The sequence below is a fragment of the Topomyia yanbarensis genome, chromosome 2 (assembly GCF_030247195.1).
Source record: "Topomyia yanbarensis strain Yona2022 chromosome 2, ASM3024719v1, whole genome shotgun sequence".
NCBI lineage: Eukaryota > Metazoa > Arthropoda > Insecta > Diptera > Culicidae > Topomyia > Topomyia yanbarensis.
Genome location: NC_080671.1, coordinates 99,349,597 through 99,371,117, shown reverse-complemented (window position 1 = coordinate 99,371,117; position 21,521 = coordinate 99,349,597). Strand labels below are relative to the sequence as shown.

At 36.3% G+C, this 21,521-nt stretch overlaps 2 protein-coding genes and 1 long non-coding RNA gene across 5 annotated transcripts in view; 2 read left to right on the top strand and 1 right to left on the bottom strand.

The window, feature by feature from the left end:
• The window catches only part of LOC131678977 (BUB3-interacting and GLEBS motif-containing protein ZNF207-like), a 54,731-nt gene extending 37,557 nt beyond the window's left edge, over nucleotides 1–17,174 (top strand). For 2 of the 3 annotated variants that reach the window (XM_058959479.1, XM_058959477.1), the window contains one exon: nucleotides 16,934–17,174. In XM_058959479.1, the coding sequence (XP_058815462.1) occupies nucleotides 16,934–17,028 (95 nt within the window). In that variant the 3' untranslated portion in view covers nucleotides 17,029–17,174. The remainder of the gene's footprint in view (nucleotides 1–16,933) is intronic. The other variant, XM_058959478.1, reaches the window with a different exon arrangement.
• The window catches only part of LOC131678974 (protein yellow-like), a 342,660-nt gene that overhangs the window by 225,696 nt on the left and 95,443 nt on the right, over nucleotides 1–21,521 (top strand). The window lies entirely within an intron of this gene.
• LOC131678981 (uncharacterized) lies at nucleotides 3,902–5,297 on the bottom strand. The gene is made up of 2 exons (XR_009303780.1): nucleotides 4,242–5,297; nucleotides 3,902–4,172 (listed from the first exon to the last, which is right to left on the bottom strand). It is a non-coding gene; the product is annotated as an uncharacterized LOC131678981 (long non-coding RNA).

Genomic DNA, 21,521 nt, shown 5'->3' with positions numbered 1-21,521 from the left:
TCTCTGATAATAATTCTAACTATTGAAGCAGAAAACGATTTTCTGAAGCTGACTGATGAGGAGACCCTTTTAACTGGTTAGTATTACATTAACCATAAATTTAAAAATAAATCACAAAAAAACACTGAACGCTTCCTGGGTATTTTATTATATTTTAATTTTATTCGAAGTTCATTCATGTCACCGACCTCGAGAAGTCCAGGTGGAAAAATTTGGACAAAAAGTCCTCGTGTGGCAGGCAATCTGTTCGTGTGACTTGAAGTCAACAAATTTTGTACGCCAAATTAACCATAAATGTTGATATTTACCACCGCATTGAATGTTTGCAAAAAAGGATGCTTCCGTTGCACGCTGTTCCACCATTATTTTGCCTGATTTGGCATCAGCACATTATAACACTATAAAATGGTTACATGCGAATAAGATAGATTTTGTCGAGAAAAATATTAATCCGCTAAATTGTTCACAGCTTCGTCCTATTGAACAATATTGGGCTATCATGAAGCGTATCTTCAATAGGGAAGATAAAGTAGCTAAGACCAAACCAGAGTGAAAAAAATATTGGAATGCTGCGTCAAAAAAATTCGATGACACCACTGCCCAAAACTTTAGGAAAGGGATCAAAGCTAAAGTCAGAGAATTCGCTAAATATTTTCATACTAAAGGAAAAGTTTTACAATACATGATAAAACTGTTCCTAATTCCTAATTTTCAGTGTGATTTATGTGATTAGAAGAAATATGTTTATAACTAATTTTCAATTCAGTCCTTGAGTTTGCTATACATTGTTTCGAAAGAAATATTTCGCTTGTTTATTAGGATCTTATGTTTGAGAAAAAATTATATGAGAAAGACAAAAAATGCGTTCGAATAATAGATTTGTCCATAGTAAACCTCATGCGGTTTCATTTGTTTTTATTTTTATTTTTTTTTTCTTAGTTACTTTCTATGGTGAGTACACGAAACAATACTATACCATTAATCAATTAGTTGGCGCCCATTGGAAGCTTCCACAATTGTCACTACCCAAGGGTTCGGCTGTATGTTGTAGATTATAACTATTCGCCTGTAGCTTTTGTTATTAACACTAATGTAAAATACAGTACTCTACTGCTCATAAATTATCGATGTAATAAAAGATCTTTAAACTACGCTCGATTAAAAATTACGTTCACACTACGAGTTAAAACATGTTTTAACGCTATTTTGATGACATTTTTCTTGTTGCTAATTATTATAGCGTGTTTTAACTCCGTAGTGTAGTGTAGTGTGAACATGGTATTAAATTTCACTTCGAGCCTAGGACCACAGATTCAAAGCAACACTGTTCAGTGCGGTAAAATTTCAAGTCATTCATTTGAATACGAACAAATCATACTATTCATTCACATCTGCCAACCTTTCTTCTCACTGCTGGTTCGCATGTGAGATGGAATGAATTGACAGGTCAGAATGAATCATTCCAGCATTTACTATATTCGCTCACTCACTCACACCCATTTAAATAAACATGCGTTCATTCCATATGCAATTCATGTTCGGTTGAATACTCTTTGCCTGTCAATTGAGTCACCCATCATTTCATTTGAAGCAGTTGTTCACTTTCAATCGATTTCGTCTGCGATTCATCAAAGGTATATTTTCAAAATGGAAGGTTCAAAGCGTAAAAACGAGCACGGAAAAACCTTTTCCGAAATCGCTACTAAGTTTATTCGTCGAGACGGAGAGCGAGTATTCTGTCGGATTGAAGATGCGGAAGACAGTTGTACATACATCCAATCGAAATACGATATCGGAAACTTTATCCGCCATTTTAGAACTCGACATACCGCTTTGGCCATACAACACGGACTGGCTGTTGAAGAAGTTGTTAAAAAAACACGGAGTATCCCTAAAAAATCAGTTGCCATTGATAAACAATTGTTGGTTGATTCAGCCATAAAACTTGTTGCTTATCACAATCTTCCATTGTCATGCTTCGATTGGGAAGGACTTCGGCAGATTTTTGATCCATTGGGGGCAGCGGTTGGACTTACTCTGAATCGACCAAACGCAAAAGCTCATATCAATCAGATGGTTACGAAAATGGTACCAGCCATGGCGGCTGAGATGAAAACTCGTTTGCTTTGTATGATGATAGACTCAGCTAGCCGGTTGACTCATCATGTATTGGGAATTGGTGTTCAATATGTTGTGGGTAGCAAAATAGTAGTCAGAACTTTAGGTAAGTTTATTAAATATTGATCATAATGTTTCTAACAGCAATTATTATAAGGAATGATTGAGGTTAAGGAGAGGCAAACTGCCATTTATCTCAAAGATAAGGTGCTTGAGATATTGGCCCGCTACGACCTTAAAATTGAGCAAATATTTTCGATAACTGTCGACAACGGTGCGAATATGCTTGCCTGTATACGGCGATTGAAGGATGAGTTTGAATCGTCAATCATTACTCTGTATGAAGAGATGGACGAGGTCGACATCACAGGGGGGCGTGCTGATGAGGTGGCTGAGAAGCTTAGTAATGAGTTTCACGACCAAGCCCGGGACAATTTGAATATGATAAGGTGTGCAGTTCATACTCTGCAACTTGCCATCCTTGATGTAGTAAACAAAAGCAATGACATGATCAAGAATATTACGGAGGTTGCCAAGCGTTGCAAAAACGTAAAGTACAAAACATCTTTCGATTATCATCAAGCCAAATATCCTCCGGTGTGGTGCCAAACTAGATGGGGAGGCATTTACAAAATGTTGGAATGTTTTATGGATCAGAAAATGTTCTTCTCCCAACTTGCCGAAGAATTCTCTGAACTAGGTAAAATTTACCTGATATACAGTGCCCAGTGGTTAGTGAATTACTAAAATGTTTGTTTTAATGTTTCCTAGATCTTTCGTTGAGCTGGGATTTTATCCAGAATTATTTGGAAGCCTTCAAGCCATGCTATATCTGCACGAAAAAGCTGCAGGAAACGCACACATCACTGAGCGACTTCTATATGGAATGGCTGATGACCATATGTTCTGTTGGAAAGTTGGAAAATAATCCGTTTGCTCGCGAATTAACAGAAGCTTTAACATCCCGACTTGAAAATCTCCGAGCTTCTATGGCTTTTAAAATGGCCATATACCTCGACCCCCGTTTCAATTATGTCAATTCGAACATATTTACTGGTGACGAGAAAGATCACATTCAGGTATTTAATTAACCATTCATTATTTAAAATTGTCATTTTATATAGTTTTCCACTACCAGAGATTCGTTGTACAAACGTGGGAGAGAATTGAGAAACTGGATCCTCACTATTCAGTTCAGCCGACATGTTCTAGAAACACGTCTGTAGTGTCCGATGAAAGCGATAATTTTATTACCGCGATGTTTGGTGGGTCGCTTACTACTGTTACTTCAAACACAACATTCCAACAGCAGTTACAAGCACTCCAAGCTGAGCAACGTCAATGTACCAAATACGACGTATGGGATCATTGGATGAAGCGAAAAACGAGCCATCCTGAACTATCCGCTGTAGCATCTGTGGTGATGTCCGTTCCCGCCACCCAATGTACAGTAGAGAGATCGTTTAGTGCCTTGGCGTTAATACTTTCACCCCATCGTTCCACATTGGCAGAGGACACGCTTGAACATATTCTTCTCATTAAATTGAACAAGGATATATATGAACAAATCATTTCTACTTCAAACTGGAACACATCCTTCCAAGAAATAAATACTCCAAAATCGCAGTCGAGCCTACAGCTTGACTAAAGTATTTCATATCGCCACACGTCGAAACTTCTGTACTTCTTTTTTAGTAACCATGTTAAAGTGAATTATCCACAATATATTTTCGTTTCAATATGAATAGACATACAATAGAGAAAAACTAATAAAACAATAACATCACAGACACAATTTTATTTTAATTCTATTCGCATCATCACTTGAACAGGTAACACTCTCTACTATTCCTCTTAAGGCCGATTTCTTTACCCTCGCTTAACGCTTAAGCCAGGTTTAAATATACTGGTGTACTGGGTTTAGAAGTTAAGCGAGGGTGAAGAAATCGGGCCTTAGAGTTCAAAGAAAACAATGCTCCGACCAAAATATATTTTTTAATTTAAAAATATTTCTTTAGAAACATGCAATAAACGGCCAGCTGCGCCTGATTGATCTGAAAAAAACGTATAAAACAACCCGTTAACATCGCTCTTTCAACATATCCATGACATTCACTACTAACCACAACTCCAAAGTCGTTCAAATCATCAATCGAATGAACCCCCAGCGGTATTTTAGGCTCCTTTCAATCCTTTTGGAAAGCTTCGTGAGGTACCAGTCTCCACAATAAACGCTTCCGTTGAGTTTCGCTTCTGGGTATAGGGCCGTCATACCGGAGCACTTGGCATCGACAATATTTCCGTCGCACATTGCATTTATTTCGCGAACTAAAAATCAACCCCGTGATATGTGGCATCACGCCTATCTCATTCCCGTAGTACATATGAGTTCAGCGATAATTATTTAGACCTCCAGCACGGTACGCGAACAGTAGGTCAGCTTACGAACAAAGTGCAGAGCATGGTGATCGTATTACCCATCCTCGAGAACATCTTCACAGGACACTTTTACACCGAAAGTTCGTTTCAGCTCCAGCATGTGTACGCGTACTGCTTCGGGTAAATGTACTCGTACGGAAAGTACAGAAGTAACCGATAACAAAATACTCACTCGCGTTTGTATACATTTTAGTAACGAAGTTCGACTAGGTGCAAAACTTTTATACTTCGCTTACGTATCTGCACTTTCTGCACAGCTACCAGCTGGTCAATTTGACAGATACATCGGTTCGTTATCAATGTGGCGTATCCGCAATAATTCTGAAAAGTGTGAACAGGAAAGTTTTATCGGTTTGCAAAAATAACTTCAAACATCTTTAGTAATCAATTATAATTAGCTAAATTAGGAGGACTTTTGCGATTTTTTAAAACACTTGCACCAAAAACTCGCTTTGTTTACATTTGGTGACTTACACCTGATTGAAAACCCACTCGAGATTTGACCCACACAGAGAAAAATATTGGTAAAAGTACACCGAGATAAAATAACTAATGAATTCCATAAGAATCACTTATGATTCGGCGCCACAAGTATCCCATATGAAAATCATAAGTTTGACTTATGACTCGGAGGAAAAAATGGCCATCGAGTCACTTAGAATTTTCATAAGTCATGCTAATGAAATTTTTAAGCCATCTTTATACCTTTCATGCGACTGTGCTTATGTAAATCATTATGCTTGAATATAAATTTAATAAATGAGATGTTATGAAATCCATAGAAATATCATATGGCGCTAGTTCGAGAAAATATACTCAGCATCATATTTTTCATTTTATAATATATATATATATTTTATTTAAACGAATTAATTCACATGAATAAAGAGCACTTATCTCTAGTTTGATGTTTTGATGAGTTTGTGAAGTCTCATAATATTTCCAATAAGCTGTAAATGAATGAAAAAGAAGTCTTGAAAGTTTAAGAAAATTCAATACTTTTCTTATGAAAGTAATGTAAAATATGAAGCAATGAGTTACGAAGAATATTTACTTACATTTCATGAACCCAAATTTGAAAAAAGAACATTAAATTCAATCCGCTTCCAAAAATGCCTAGTTTCCTATTTTCACTGATTTCATATGGTAAAATTATGACATTTTCACAATAATACGAATATGAACATCATTACATACGTCTATAAATTCCATAGGGCGAACTTATGAAATGCATAAGCGTCCAATGAAATCAAAATTGTGTAGCTTCATAAGTTGCGACTTATGAAATTCTTAAGTAGATTTGCGTCAGTGTAAGAGTGTTCCGCTCTTAGCAAAAAACAACCTACGCCTACTTTTAGATTGAAAGTAAAACTGAAGCTAATCCAGAATAATAAATGAAATAAAAGTTTGACATTTAATCTATTGAAGAATAATAATTAAAACAAAAGTTGTATTTTCAAATAAAGAGTATATGTGTTGGTTGTTTATTGCCAACAGCGAAAAACTCTTACCAACATTTTTTTCATTGTGTAGGCATAAGTTTGTTTACAATCAATCCTCGAATGCCAATACTGTTACAAAACAGTAATTCAAAATGAAAGGTGAATCCTAAAAAAATCATTGAATTGAAATCAAGGAAAACGCTTAAAATCTGCGTGCTACTGCGTTAATGTGATTAAACATTTGGGTTTGGAGTGAAGTTTTATTAATTTAAATGAAAATGCTTTGAAAACATTATTTAGATATTTGTACATCAACACGTGTGAAAATTCTTGAACAAACCATATAAATTTTTATTAGTGCATTGCTTCAGTTCTCATCAAGATGTATCAGATGTGCATACTATTGCTGTTTTTGATGGCAGTGCACCGGTGTAGTGGATTGCACTGGTTTTGCACTTTCTAGCAGAAGTAGCAATAGAACATACCCAGTTTTCTGCACTTCTGCTAGAAAGTGCAAAACCAGTGCACTCCACTACACCGGTGTACCATCAATTGAAAAGCTCATATATGACATTCAGTGTCTGTGCAAGGCCTTTACCCTGTATGTATTTATTATCTTGGTCGGAGTTGTTCTCTTGTCAGGGAGTGTTCATTCATATTCATTTGGATGTGGTTCGGTGGAATGGTTCACTTCCATAAGCTGAGACCGTTCTAATGAGAGGTTGGTTTTCAACAGAAACTAAACAGGCAAAAACGTCAAATGACCAGAAGCTGTTATTCAATTGACAGTGAACTCTGAGTGACTCAAACGAAGATGGCAGCAGAAGTCAACTGATATAGTGGTGGTATGCTTACAGTGAATGACTCGCAGTTTCACTTGAAACGTATATTTTCGTTTGAAATTGACATTTTACCGCACTGACACTGTTGCTGTTGCCGCGTTAGAAAAGCTAGAACACAATTCATAGTGAATATATTTTGTGGCGTATGTCCTGTCGCCTCGTGTGTGTACAGCTTTAATTAAATCAGCTCAAAACTTCGAGCTTGAAGTATTTTTTTTTCTTTAGTTTGTGAGCAGAAGTGTGGAAATATTCATGCATTTAGGTTTTTGTCTTCGATTTAACTAACTTTGTACCAGTTACATTTGTGTTTACATTTTATGTTTATTTTTTCCTTTTTTTTACAAATTCCGGCAGTTCGTTGAGTTATTTGTTACGACCGCATAAAGGGCAACCCTAAACAGGTCCAACTTTGTCAGTGTTTCTCTCAAGCCTTACTAAACTATAGCCTCATTCGAGAAAAATCGTGCGCTTAGATGGATATTGCAACTCTTTTCTTTAACAGTATTGAATTAAACCAATTCGCTTAACATGTATGTAAATGTGGCAGTTTGTTATCAGTGTCAATTGTTGAGAGCATCGCATTGATATGAGTAAACTGCTGTAGTGTAATATTTTGTCGTTCAATAACGCGCTGTAGTTTTATCTGTAATTTGTGTAGCTAACCTATCGCAATCGATAATCATCATTAGCTGTAGTCTTATATGAAGTCGTCAATACGAGCTGCATGCCTACACTTGTGTGATTTACTGTGAACATTGCACACCCCTGTCCCCCAAACAAACTGATGTAGCCACATACCACCACTAGAACATGTAAACGATGTTTCTTTCTCCTTAATGTTTGGTAACTTTCAGCAAAATTACAATTGAAAACAAAGCGAACTCCTCACCCTTTCTAACTAAACAAAAAGTCAACACAAATATGAAATACCACAGCCGAAACTAGGTATAATGCCCTCTTTTACTATTCTGTATAATATGAGTGTTTTAGTAAATTAGAACCTCCCCCACCCCGGTAGCTATTTTAGACACTTTCAACAATTTTGGTACATCATATCCTGGAAAAAAAATATTTATGATGGGTGTTCGGATGGAATGAGTGATATGAACCGATGCAATAAATTGGATCCGTTGAGTAATGTTAGAAGAAGTTTAGCAAGTAGAACCGAACACATTCATACACACATACACATTTGCCCCCAAAAGCAAGGTTAGTTGCCGATTTCATTTCAACCTTACTTTCGCGGTGCGCTCAACGTAAGTTGGTTTTATATTTATTATTACACTTATTCGTTTAGTTTTACTACCCTATTATTGTACAGTTTAGTTTTAATCAGTGTACTCTTCACTACTGTGTCTCTATACTACTATGGTGAGCGTAGCAAGGTGCAAGCGACCGTTGGTTGAGGATGTGTGTATTTTTAATCGAAGGTTTTGGTTTTGTACAAGAAAAGGGATATCCAGTGCAGTTTAATTGATGCTTTCCGAAACTGAGTTCAAAAAATATTAACCTGCAATCTGCATTCAAGATAGTGTGCACGCATGTTTCCAAATTCCACGAATACGTATCCTTACTTTCTACTTTCAATGTTCACCTAACACTTAAATGAGATATTTCTTTATTACTTTTTGCTAATATTTTATTATTATATGAGCGACCGAAATTAAAAGTCGCAAGGACAGAAGGTGCTTCGTAAAATCCGTTTCAAATATATTAGAATATAAAAACCGGATATAATCTTCAAGCATAAAAATCGAACTGGAACCTTCCTTTGTAAGAGTCGGATAAAAAAACCTTCAGTAAAAAAATCGGAAAAATATATCCGATTCTTATAAAGTAGTTTTTGTTAGTCGGCTTTTAATCTTGAATAACAAGATATACGGATGCTCCTACGAGCGATTTAATCATTTTTAACCGATTTTTATACTGGAGGTTCATCCTTGCCGAATTTTACCGATTTTTATGCTTAAAATTTATTTCCGATTTTTATATTCTAATATGTTTGAAACGGGTTTTGCGAAGCATGTTCTATCCTTGCGACTTTTGTTTTCATAATATTGTCGATAGATACTAAAAAGCTGCTCAAAAAGCAGTAGAATTGCAAACTACGAAAACTAGAAAATGTGTATTTTCTAACATTTTAAAAATGTTTCTCAGTTCACTTTTTTGAGAACTCAATATGGGTAATTCCGCGCGAAATAATCTAGGCACGTGTAATCGACCTTCACGTATTGGAACCAATTGTTAATTTTTAATCTCTACCTGAAGCCTAATCAAAAAAAAAATTACAATGTTTCAGAAAAATATTGTACACATATCCTTTGAAGAAATGACGGTTTCTAAGGCCTCAAATAGGTTTTGTCCCACTTTTTTGGATTGGTTCCACTGTGCGGCGTGTACCTATGTACACGTCGATATTGTATAAAACAAACATGAGTTTAGTTGAGCACTAACGGATCATTTGGGATTTTTTCGCTCGCAGTTTGAGAGCGGACAAAAACAGACGCGTTTGCGCTCCAGATAATTTGTTTTGGGTGTACGTATATAAAGGTGATATAACGCATACATTTTTCACGGATGTTTGTTGCAAAGAACATATAAAGCCAATATAATCGAAATTAAATGCTTTGGGTTTATTCATCATGCATGTCCTCTTATATATTATATATGCAATATAGCCTAGATAGTAAAAGCAGCACACTTGCCGTGAACGACTGGGCAAGGTACCTCTGTTCGAGATTTACTAGTTTTCTTAAAAGAAACATAAATCTAGAAATGTATAACAAATGTGCATCAAATAAAAAAAAATCCGTTTTTTGCATCAACTTTGCACATCCTCGTAGACAAGTCTGTTCAGCAAACGTCTTATGCTCTTCGTTCGATGTTTTGTTGGATATAGAGCTAGGTTTTTGAGGAGAATTTTTCTAACTTTCTTTTAGACGGAAAGAAAATGCGTTTAATTTCGTTCATTTTGAAAAATGCATCACAAGTGACCCCCCCCCCCCCTAGATTCATATCGTGCAGACTTCCCATGAACATCGACAAGTTTGTACCTGTGTACAAAATTTCGTGCACGCGTTCAACCTCAAATATACTTCATCCCGATGTACAGGTTCGCCTCGAACATCGAACCAAAGCGAACGATGTACAAACTCTAGTTCAAACATCCATGTATGTACACCTGGTTGGTACACGAGAACGATTCGACCAAAGCAAAAACAGTTAACGCTAGTGATGAGGAGAGTGAGACAGAGAAAACCGGTGCTACGATCCTATGTGTACGCACACCGTGTACGTATATGAGGTTGGGATGTGCAGGCGAACATGTGCACGTACAACTGTTGTTGCTCAAATAAAAGATAATAGTCACAGTTGTTAGCCTGACTTGTTTTTGTGAACAAATCTCACATAAATCAAAAGTTATAGATGTTGAAAAACGTTTATTAACAATATGGGCATGAAGGTGTTAATAGCGGTGGTAATGCAGAAAACAGGCTGTCCATCCCTGCCCTGTAATAGCATACTTTCGCCATTTCTTGAATTATTCCAGCATTATACACTGTTTTGTTTGCAGATCTAAAGATAAGGCTACGTTTTAATGGTTATTAGTTACTTAGGATGTCTTCTGAAATGTTTCTACTGTGCCCATCCGTGAAACATGAAACGAGCTTAGTTTAATTATGAACTTCATTGTGGTTGAAATGAGCAGCTATAGGGTCACCTATAGCTGCTCATTTCAACCACAGCTTTACTGTTTAAAAAGTCGAAAGTATGTTGGATTTCCCATTTGAACATTGAACTTGTGATAAGCTTTTTAAAGATCACATTAAATGAGCTGTATGTTTTTGCGTTCGGCATGCGTAAACCGTGTGGCTTTTATATACCTACCTAGTACCTTGTTGTCTACTGCGTCATCTCGACAATGCCGGGCGTATCGTAGAGCTCCATCTTTGTAGATCTTGGGCGGCTTCTTTCCAGTTCCCCTGCACGTTCAGGGATTTCAGGGCCTCCTTCACTGCATATATAGCCAACGTGTTCGAGGCCTCCCACGAAGTCGGCGTCCACTTCCTGGCTCCCTGCTCTTTGCAATCCTTTCTTCCGGCATTCGTATCACTTATCCAGCCTATTGAAGTCTGCTTTATTTTATCTGCATTTTTGTATACTTGGTGCAACTCATGATTCATGTGTCTGCGCCACACTCGATTTTCACATATCCTGCCGAGTACTGTCCGCAGCACTTTACGCTGGAAGACTCCGAATGCTCTCCTATCTGCCTCCCTCAACGTCCACGCTTCGTGGCCATAAAGAGCGATAGGAAGGATCGGTGTCTTGTATAAGGCGAATTTTTGTTGACGTTTGCCACTTGCGGGACCTCAGCTGGTTGGGTAGACTGTAAAAGGCCCTGTTGGCAGCTGCAAGATGCCTTTTTACCTCACGGGAGACATCGTTGTCACAAGTCACAAGTGTACCAAGATAAACGACGATTCTTCGACAACTTCAAACACGTCACCATCAAGCACTTCCTCGGAATCAACACCACTGGACCTGCCTCTATTTACCTGCGACCGTTGTCTTGGCTTAGTTGATGACTAAGCCTATCCTCGCTGTCTCCCTCTTAAAAGGCACGAAGGCCTCTTCCACTGCTCTACGATCGATTCCAATTACATCAATATCGTCCGCAAAACCAAGGAGCATATGCGACCTTGTGACGATAGTTCCGTTCCTTTGCACACCAGTTCTCCTGATAGCTCCTTCAAGAGCAATATTGAACATCAAATTTGAAAGTGCATCGCGCTGCTTCAGTCCATCTAAGGTCATAAATGAGATTGAGATCTCATCTGCAATCTGAATACTTAATTTTGAACCATCCAACGTCACACGCGTCAGTCTAATCAGTTTCGCCTATGGTTTATTTTAATCCGCTTCCTTGATTGTCAGTTCTATCTACACTTTCATAACTATTGCTGTCTTGAAGATTGTTAATTGCTGTTATTAGTGTCTTCGGTTTGCGAATTACGATCATGAATCTCTCTTCCGCGTTTCCTGTTCTCTCATTGGTGATGCTGTTGCAATAACGCTGGCGGTAAACGTTTGGACAACAGTTAGTAATTAAACTAAAAATGCCGAAATCGCTGAATATGTTTTTGCCTTATGTGCTGTCGCGCTGGGGTTTCCTTTGTGTATAGATTGAATACACCTGGGCGACTGATTGTCATAAGTATACATAGTAGTCTGAGAATAGGCTGAACCAGGTGACAGAAGCATGAAAGAAGGAATAAGGTGTTTCAAGTGCATTTTCATCACTGGTATCTAGTTCAGAATGTTTGGAAAAAAAATTCCATTTAATCTTCATAATGGAGCGAAACTTCTCCACATTGTGATATAAATTTGCAAGTGGCGGTGTCCAATTAATCCGGAAACAGATCATATAGTTGTACGTCTACCGCATTATCTTCAATATACACGGGGATCTTGACTCTCACACTGTCACTTTCAGCACAGTGTCTCATGTTGTTACGGACAACAAAGAGTTCCTATTTAAGTCCTATCAGTACATTCCTAATATGGTGGAACTGAATTGTTTAATTTTATATTCATCGATACGCTTTTTCTCAACATTACGAATAACGTCTAATTTTGACGCCCCTGAAGTCCTCAACACCGCCGAGAAAACTCGCCACAAACAATCAATGACATCTCGATCGATCTAATCCACACTGTCGATACGACACTAACGACATCGGAAGTTGGGAGCCGAAAACTAACGGTGATTAGTTTGGATTTTTATAGTGCAGTGCACATTAGGGTGGCAGTTATTTTTGCGATGTTGGAATTTTATCCATTCCTGGTCAAAGGTGGAACCAGGGTATTGGACCATATAACACGTGCCACAAAACGATTGAAATTTTATATGGGAGATCCGCGTATTTTTTCATTCGTTTTATATGAAAATTCACTTGTTAAACGTAATCAATATTATTATAGTGGCCGAAGAATCCGTGTGTACTGTGCTGAATCATGGACGAATACCAGGACATCCCTATTTTTTTTCGGCATTCGCTACATGCTTTTCCCACTGTAATTTGTCGCGTGTTATAAACCTGCCGATGCCAGCAAGTTTTGTGACGTGGCTTTTTGCCGGGACTCAATGGCACAGAAGGGTTTTCATTCATTTACAATATGTATGAAAATCGTGAAAGAGCGGACAGAAAATACTCGATACCGAAATGAGAGCTGATCAGGTCATCGGTTTGGAAAGAGCGAGAAAACATGAACCGATGCATGTTATAGCTTTGCTAAAACTAAACGAGCTGAAGAGCTGTTCGAAAGAATCGGTTCATTTAAATGAACTGAACGGTTCGGAGCCTCGAACTAAAAAAAGCTGGTTTGCACAACTCTACAACATATTTGTTTTTGTTTGCCCTTTTATAAGTTATTCGCATTTCACCATCACAAATTATCAATAATTCAATGTTTATCATTGTAAATCGAGGTGAAAAAAAAGCTTTTTTAGTTAAATTATTTATGGAATTTGCGTTTCGACTTTGTCTCATCGGAATCCGACACTAACTTAGTGACAGGACTAAGCTATCGTCGAATTGACGCGGGCTCCAAAAACTGACACTACTTGCCCTTGTTAAGAGTGACGTCCCGCAAGAAAGGAGCTCATTTTAAGCTGATGAAAACTAATGAAATCAAAACATTTGGTTCGGCTTAGCAAGCCAATGCGAGATGCACTATGCTATATTTCTCCCTAAGTGTTTTTTAGTGTATTTTGAACATGCAGAAGTTTTCAATAAATTTTCCTTACCATTTTTAACATATTATGAATTATACATACTATTTTCAGCCAAAAATACAATTTTCTTACTGTATATGATACTAAATGCTATTTCAAATCAAAATACTCCTACCAAAAATTTCGAAAATGTTGTTTTCGACATATTTTAAATTTTGTTTCAACGAAAACAATTATTTTGTTTTATTACGACCTTTTCATAAGTGATTCGCGTTTCTCCATTAAGAACAATAGGTTTTTTAAATGCTCATAAAATTTCCTGTAACTTTGACATCAGGGCGATATTGTAAACCATATGTGAAAGCTACTTGATAACCAAAATATGATTCAACCATATTGTCTGGTGATTAAACTATATACAGTAGAATCATATTTTTATAGTATTTATGTAGTTTTTAAATGTTTAGAATATCGCCTTGTTGTCAAAAAGAATATTTTATGGCAAGATCGTAATAAAATAAAATAATAATTGTTGAAATAAAATTAAAACTATCTTGAAAATGACTACATTTTTGAAAGCTTTGGATGGGAGCATTTTTATTTGAAATGATATTTAGAATTTTATTGTATAAGAAAATTGTATCTTTTAACTGCAAACAGTGTGAATTATAAAAATATATTAAAGATTTTGTTAGGAAGTTTTATTGATAGCTTCTCCATGATTCAAAGACACTAGAAATAATCTTTTCCTGTTTAAACAATAAACATTTGACTACTGATAGTTTATGATGGAGAAATGCAAATAACTTTTTAAAAGGGCATAATTTCACGAATTCATTTTTTTTAACTAAAATTCCAAATATCTCAACAATTATCGCATTTTGCAAGATTTAGGTTAAATACATTTTGATTTGAATTGATATTTGGAATCGTATTCTTAATAATATTACAGTTTTATCTGTCATTTAGCATGGAATTTAAATATATGTGTGGAGTTATTGTTAGAAAAACTTTGTTACTGATAAGTTCTCCATCATGCAATCACATTCAAAATATTTTTTTTCTCTTAAGGTTTTCGTCGACGAAATATCAAAAAATATAAAAATATGGGTTTTTAGCAATTTGCATTTTTAGCACTTCTTTGTGTTTGTGAAAAATGCCATATACTCGTTCTCAGATAGTTTTCGGACGGAATTTCTCAGGTGATGGAATTGGATAAAAGCAGCTTCCGTAAGCCCAAGCTGTCTGGGAAATATTCCACCTCATGCAGACTGTCATATGGCAGCGCATTTTCGCCTACCAGACTCATTGGAACAGCTATATAGAAAAGGGCACGGCTTACATATACTAGGCTAGCTCGTTAGAGTGTAAACATTTGACGAGAGCGCGTCATAGAAATCGTCGGCGAAAACAATTACATGAAATTCAAATATTGTTTGCTGCTAACGAATGATCGGCACCTGGTAAATCACAAGGAAGCTATGCGGATGTCCAAAACCTTTGCTATGATCATAAAATTACGGTGGGATATGTTTTCTATGGCATGCATCCAAATTCCCGATTTACGCTAATAATCAGATGCACTGATTATCCACTGTGTCTAGTGTAATTATGGCGTAATTTACGTCAAAAAACCATTACACACTATTTTTTCCACCGTAGGAGATCGAATATTGTCAATTAACAACTTTCGAGAAATCCGCTTGTTTATCTCAACGATTTCTCTGACGTCACCGAAAACTGTCAATTTGCGGAATAGCAAGCCTTCTTTCTTTGAGCCGTGGAAAAGGGTTTCTTTGTCCTTGAGACAACGCACTGGTCTGCTAGAAAGACCGCTTGCTGTCGTTTACTCTGCTCGTTTAAAGTTCTGCCGTATGCTTAAATAGAAGGTAGAATGATGTTTGTATATACAGGGTGTTTAGTTCATGATTAAGAATCTCGATGGGTGATAGAGGATCATATTTTCAAATCTTTCAGTTCCATTGGAAAGGATAGAAAATTTTCTATTGAATGATGTCCTCACTTGTTTCAATTTATTAGGTCAAGTAATCGTTTAAAAGAAATTTATTTAAATGTATTGAACAATAAACACAAACGGGTCGGATGTCTTCATTTGGACTCTTGTTTTTATACGAATAAGCCTGGTCAGTTTTGTCGGAAAGCCATATTCCAGTAGTATTTACCACAGTTCGTTTCGTTTCACCGAATCGTTCATTGCCATGAAATCTGCAACCAGGATTTGTAAGTAAACATTTGGTCCGCCGTCGATCGGGCGCATTCCGCTAAACCGAATATGGGAGAGTTCAACTAAGCAGAACACGCGAGTGAAAATATTTCTTCATTTTGTTATGCTTCAAGATAGTAGTAATCAGCTGTGCTTCTTGTATAAAGAGTAGGTAAACATCGTATGTATAACAGTTTACGGTGATAAGTTTTTTTATTTGCTCTGAAGTATTAAATGCCAGAAACTGTGGTTTGCCACAATTTCCCCAAAAACTAGTGAAACCCAAACGAATGATAAATGGTATCTTTGTGGCAAGTATTGAAACATTTTTCGTATTGAAATTATTCATAGCGATCGTGGAATTTGGAAATGTTAACAATGCGCTAAATGTTTTACGGACACAGTTTTCGGAAGCATCACGTTTACAATAGACAAAAACATATTTTAAATAAATACTTGTTGTAATATTCCCAGTATTATCTACGAGGTTTTTATATTAGGTTACATCGGATATGGCATGTTTTTGAACTTTATTCACATTTTAGAATTAGATCTCACCTTTCCTCCTATATGTAATCGTCCTTGCCAGTAAATATTTTAATCGTTTTGTGTGATTTCACTTGAAGCTAACCTCACTTTAATTAGTCGTTTGAATATTCCTTCACCCTTACTACCACGAGTGATTCGAGTTTCGTTTTCTTCTATTTAATTAGTGTTGTTTTCTTCCTGTGGGTTTTCTAAACCATTGCATCATCAGTTTTCTTTTTTTTTTTTCACGTACCATTGTCGTTGTTATATCGTATATAAGAGTAAGCAGTATTCCCAAGGATAATGATATGAAATGCCAAGCAATCCATTTACAGTTGATATTATGAGAAACTATACTTAATTAGAATTGAATTGATTGATACAAATAAAAAAAACACATTCGTTTGCTTTGTCGCCACGTTTTCAGCCAATCATCCAACAGTACTAATTTCTGTACCGATTTGCTTTCTCTTCCCTCTCTGTATCTCTCTCTTCCGTACGTTCTCGTTCGCTCTCTTCTACCTCTGCCCTGCTCGAATCGGCTCGTCCGTCCGTGTGATCGCGTGTGTGTGTGCTTTGTACACTTGCTTCACGCTCTCAGGCGGGCTGATCACGCAGATTCCAGGCATGCCAGGTATGAGCATGATGTTCCCGGGGCACCCGATGCTACCGATGTTACCGCCCCGCTTCCGGTGATCAGTTTATGGCCCGCCACCGCTGATGCTGCAGGCCGGGCCTGCCCTGCTCAATCTGGCGCTACCGATTGTGTTTCCCTAAGTAAGCTGGGGACGCCCTCCGCCTTCCATCAAAGTAAGCAAAGCGACTATGTCAACAACGGCGCAGCGTCACCAGCAGCACTACAACAACAACAACCACCACCAGCAGCAGCATCGGGAGAGGAGGAAGCACGCCGAGAAATCGCACGCAGCATTTCTCAACTGCAAGCAAGTGGCAATTTTTCTATTTTAAAAATGTATCTTACCAACTAGCGGGTAGTGTTTATTAGGATTATAAGGTCTTACACAACTTTCTTCTAAGAGCGTGGGTTGTTTCTTCGTGAGATTGTTTAGTTCTCTTCTTCAGAACATGATAGATTTACCGTGAAGTGTTGACTAGGATAGGCAGGAAAATGATGCGTTAGACATATTCTACGGTTGATCGCTGATATATAGTAGGTGCTGTTCATGTCTGCTATCGACGATAGAATACTCAACGATAGGAAGAGTATCAGTTTTATCGACCTCGTAGATCAGTTTAATGACATTATCTTGGATCACTTCGGCACGTAATTAACCAATAGGAACGTTGTTTGCGTAAGACTCAGAAAAACTACAATTTTTATACTAATAAGCATAAAAATCATCTTGATTGGAAGAACCATGTTTGGCTAAATATACGGCTTCGTTACTGCTAGACCTGGCCTAGAAAAGCTTATTTGCAGCTGTTTTGGAATGAAAGTGATGGTGTGGCGGTTTAGAATGTACTGGTTTCATAGGCCAGTAGATATATTCGCAGTCCAATCAGGAATGATTTTTAATGTCAATAGGATCACAAAACTAGCCCTGTAATTTCCTGTATACACTAATAGCGTGCTACATTGCCGCCCTACATCCAAATTGAGTTTACCCTCCCCTAATTTTTTTTTTCAGTCCAAGAACTTCTTTTCCCATGAACATTATTATCTAATATTTGTTCACCTCTGTTGAAAGTAGCACAGTGTTTAAAGTTTTATTTCTTTACATTGAAATATTTTTATGTTTATTATATCATTAACCGCTAAGGTTCATTTGGAATAGATATCAACACACCAAAAAATCTGAATTTTATCGTTGTCTTAATTGCAAACATGACACAATTCAACAAACCGTAATTTACGAAATGACGGAGCATTACCGTATTCCGTTTAATTTTACATGAAACATATACTTTACATGCGCAATAACATAAAATTACACTTCCTACCATTCAGAACAAACGCTGTATGTGGAGTAAAATTACATGATTTACGAAATTAAACGTCATGTAAAATTAAAATCAAAATTAAAACTAAGTCATTTTTGATGCTCGTATATGTCAGGGTCAGGGGACGTAAATTTACACTATTTTTTCTAGGTGTGAATAATATATTCGAAGCAATATTATGAGAGTTGCCTTGAATACTCAAATTAGGTATGAATATGCTTTCAAATGAGATCGTGCTGTCTACGAAATATTAAAGTATACTTCCCTGTTGCGATCCGCAAATATTAAAACATTAACCTCAAAAAGTATAGTATCCCGCAAAGCGGGGTATCATTGATCACCGGCGTAACTTTGATCACATGATACTTATTTCAGTGACTGTTCGATATTATGATTCTCTATAACAAAATCATCATAAAAAACGAAATCGCTTTTAAACATGTTCAGCTTATATCGGCAACGATTATTTGGTCATTCAATTGACTGTTTATAACCAAAAAATCAAATTGAAAATAAAAGAAATTCCCTATAATTTTTCGATCAGTTCACACAACACCTTGTATACTCATGAAATTAAGCCTCTAGAACTGAATTGATCTGTTTTTCGGAAACCATACATATTTTCTCAAACAATCCACAGAAAATTAGAGATTTCTGACTTCAACTAGGTATTTAATTTAGACTATTTTCCTAAAAAGCTCGGTAAATTCATCTGTATTCTAGTGGGTGTTTTTGTTTTTTATGGGGTGTAACAATAATGTGCATGGAATATCCTGAAGGTATGCAATTTAGGCAACTTTTCCTGGGATATTTCTCTTCGATCCAATCATTCTCCTGAACAATGTTACCCCAACAGCAAGGAATAAAAATTTACAGTAAAATTATTTTATTTGTATAATAAAATAAAATAAATCACCCAGAAATTGGAATATTTTTAATCTGCTGGTACCGGTACTTGTTTTAAAAATACAAACAATTGCAACTGCTTGATTTCTAGAAAGTTATTCAAAAAGCTCTTTAAAAATGACCAATGTTCCCCCCTTTTACGGTAACCAGATTATCGCATCGCTATATGTTTATGTACAGGAAATTTTTAAACCCTGTAACCAACCATAAAGGCTAGATTCCAAGGATGAAACAAAGGTAAACAAAAATTTGTTTGTGAGTATAACTGAAACAAATCATTCATCGTTATTTCGAGAAAGTCCACGCACCTATTTGTTGATGTCGCTCTTCATCCGACGCACACTTTCTTTAGTCACGGTCTTGGCCCGCTGATTCCACCAATTTGTCAACCGACCAACCGACGTACTCGTCAACTTTAGTTTCCGTTTCTCCATCGTCAATTTTTTTGCTATTGGACGAGGTCGACATACAGTTTCATTCCGAGGCTTGGTTTGTAATTTGCTACGTACATTAGGGCATTGCAAAAAAAAATTTTTTTTAATTCTCGAAGGCCCCCCCTCTCATATTGTGACAAATGTCAAAGTAAGCTCAGATGCCAAAATCATTTGGACAATTTTAGACCCCCGCCCACTTCGCTTGAATTTTTTTGAAATTGGTACTATGGGAAAACATGGAGGAAAAATACATTAAATGCTATGACTTTTGAAGTAGCAATCAGAAAATTACAATTTATACCTCTTTTGAAAAAAAAAAAATAATCTTAGTATTCGAATGGAGATATTTTTGTTTCTAAAAATACGGGAAAATGGGGTACCGAGTCATTTTGGCCCCAAAATCCCCTATTTTTAATGATTTTTCTGCTCCGTGATGCAAATCATACATATTTTGTAGTTTTTCTAATGTAAACAAATCTCAAAAATCGATCGGAGCCTTTTTGACCTTTGTCCGAATACGAGAAGTTGGGGTTAAATGGCCTTATGTCATTCATATTAAACTTCATCATTTTCTTGTGAATATATCTCTATTATTCTTCACTCAATTTTCATAAGCTATACCTTGTTGAACGTGGAAAATCCTTAGGATTATAACAAACATAGATTCGTTACCGGTAACATTCAGGAACATCAAATTATCTGACATATAGCGTCGATTTCACATTTTTATCATAAATTCGCACATATTAACTCCATTTAATAAAAAAAAATCTTATTTAATTTAGTACTTTTAGTGTAAAATATGCTTAGGGATCACATGAGCAAAGTTTCATTCCTGGAAAATAGGGGAAGTTGAGGTCTTAGGACAAATAATGAAGAAATGAGATTTGTAGAGTAAATATCAAAAACTTTGATGTTTCTGAATTTTACCTCTAACGTTTTTATTTCTGTTTTATTCCTCAGAATTTTACACGTTCAACAAGTTACATTTTATGAAAATTGATTGAAGAATAATAGAGATATATGTATGAGAAAATGATAACATTTAATATGAATGGGAAAAATCCCAACAACCCCAACTTCTCGTATTCGGATTTAGGTCAAAATGGTTCCGTTCGACTTCTGAGATTTTTTCACATTTGGAAAACTACAAAATATGTATGATTTGCATCATGGAGTAGAAAAATCATTAAAAATAGGGGATTTTGGGGCCAAAATGACCCAGTACCCCACTTTCCCGTAATTTCCTAGAAACGAAAATATCTCCATTCAAATACATAGATTATTTCCTTTCAAAAGAGGTATAAATTGTAATTTTCTGATTGCTACTTCAAAAGTTACAGCATTTAATGTATTTTTCCTCCATATTTTCCCATAGTATTAATTACAAAAAATTTCAAGCGAAGTGGGCGGGGGTCTAAAATTGTCCAAATGATGTGAAATTTGGCATCTGAGCTTACTTTGACATTTGTCACAATATGAGAGGGGGGGCCTTTGAGAATTCAAAAAAAAAAATTTTTGCAATGCCCTAACGTACATACTTCTAAAAAAATTGCAAATTTCATTAAGATCGGTGCACAAAAACTAATGTTACTGCTATTCACAACCTCTAAACCACTCGTAGGCGGAAGTTGCTAAAGTTGAATGTGTGTTCTAGATGTATGTAGTCAACTGAGTTCACAATTATCCATTTTTTTTTTCATTTTCTTTTGTCGTGACAACCACTTACCTTTCGTATAGAGGTTCCTTTTAAACATTTCGGCAGAAACGGGAGGGAAAGTTTTTGAACGTTAGCAACATTTATTGTAACTTTAAATTTTCACTGATCAGTTGGAAAAACGTCCACCACTTTTGTATTAAATTTCGAAGTATGTATGACTTCTATGA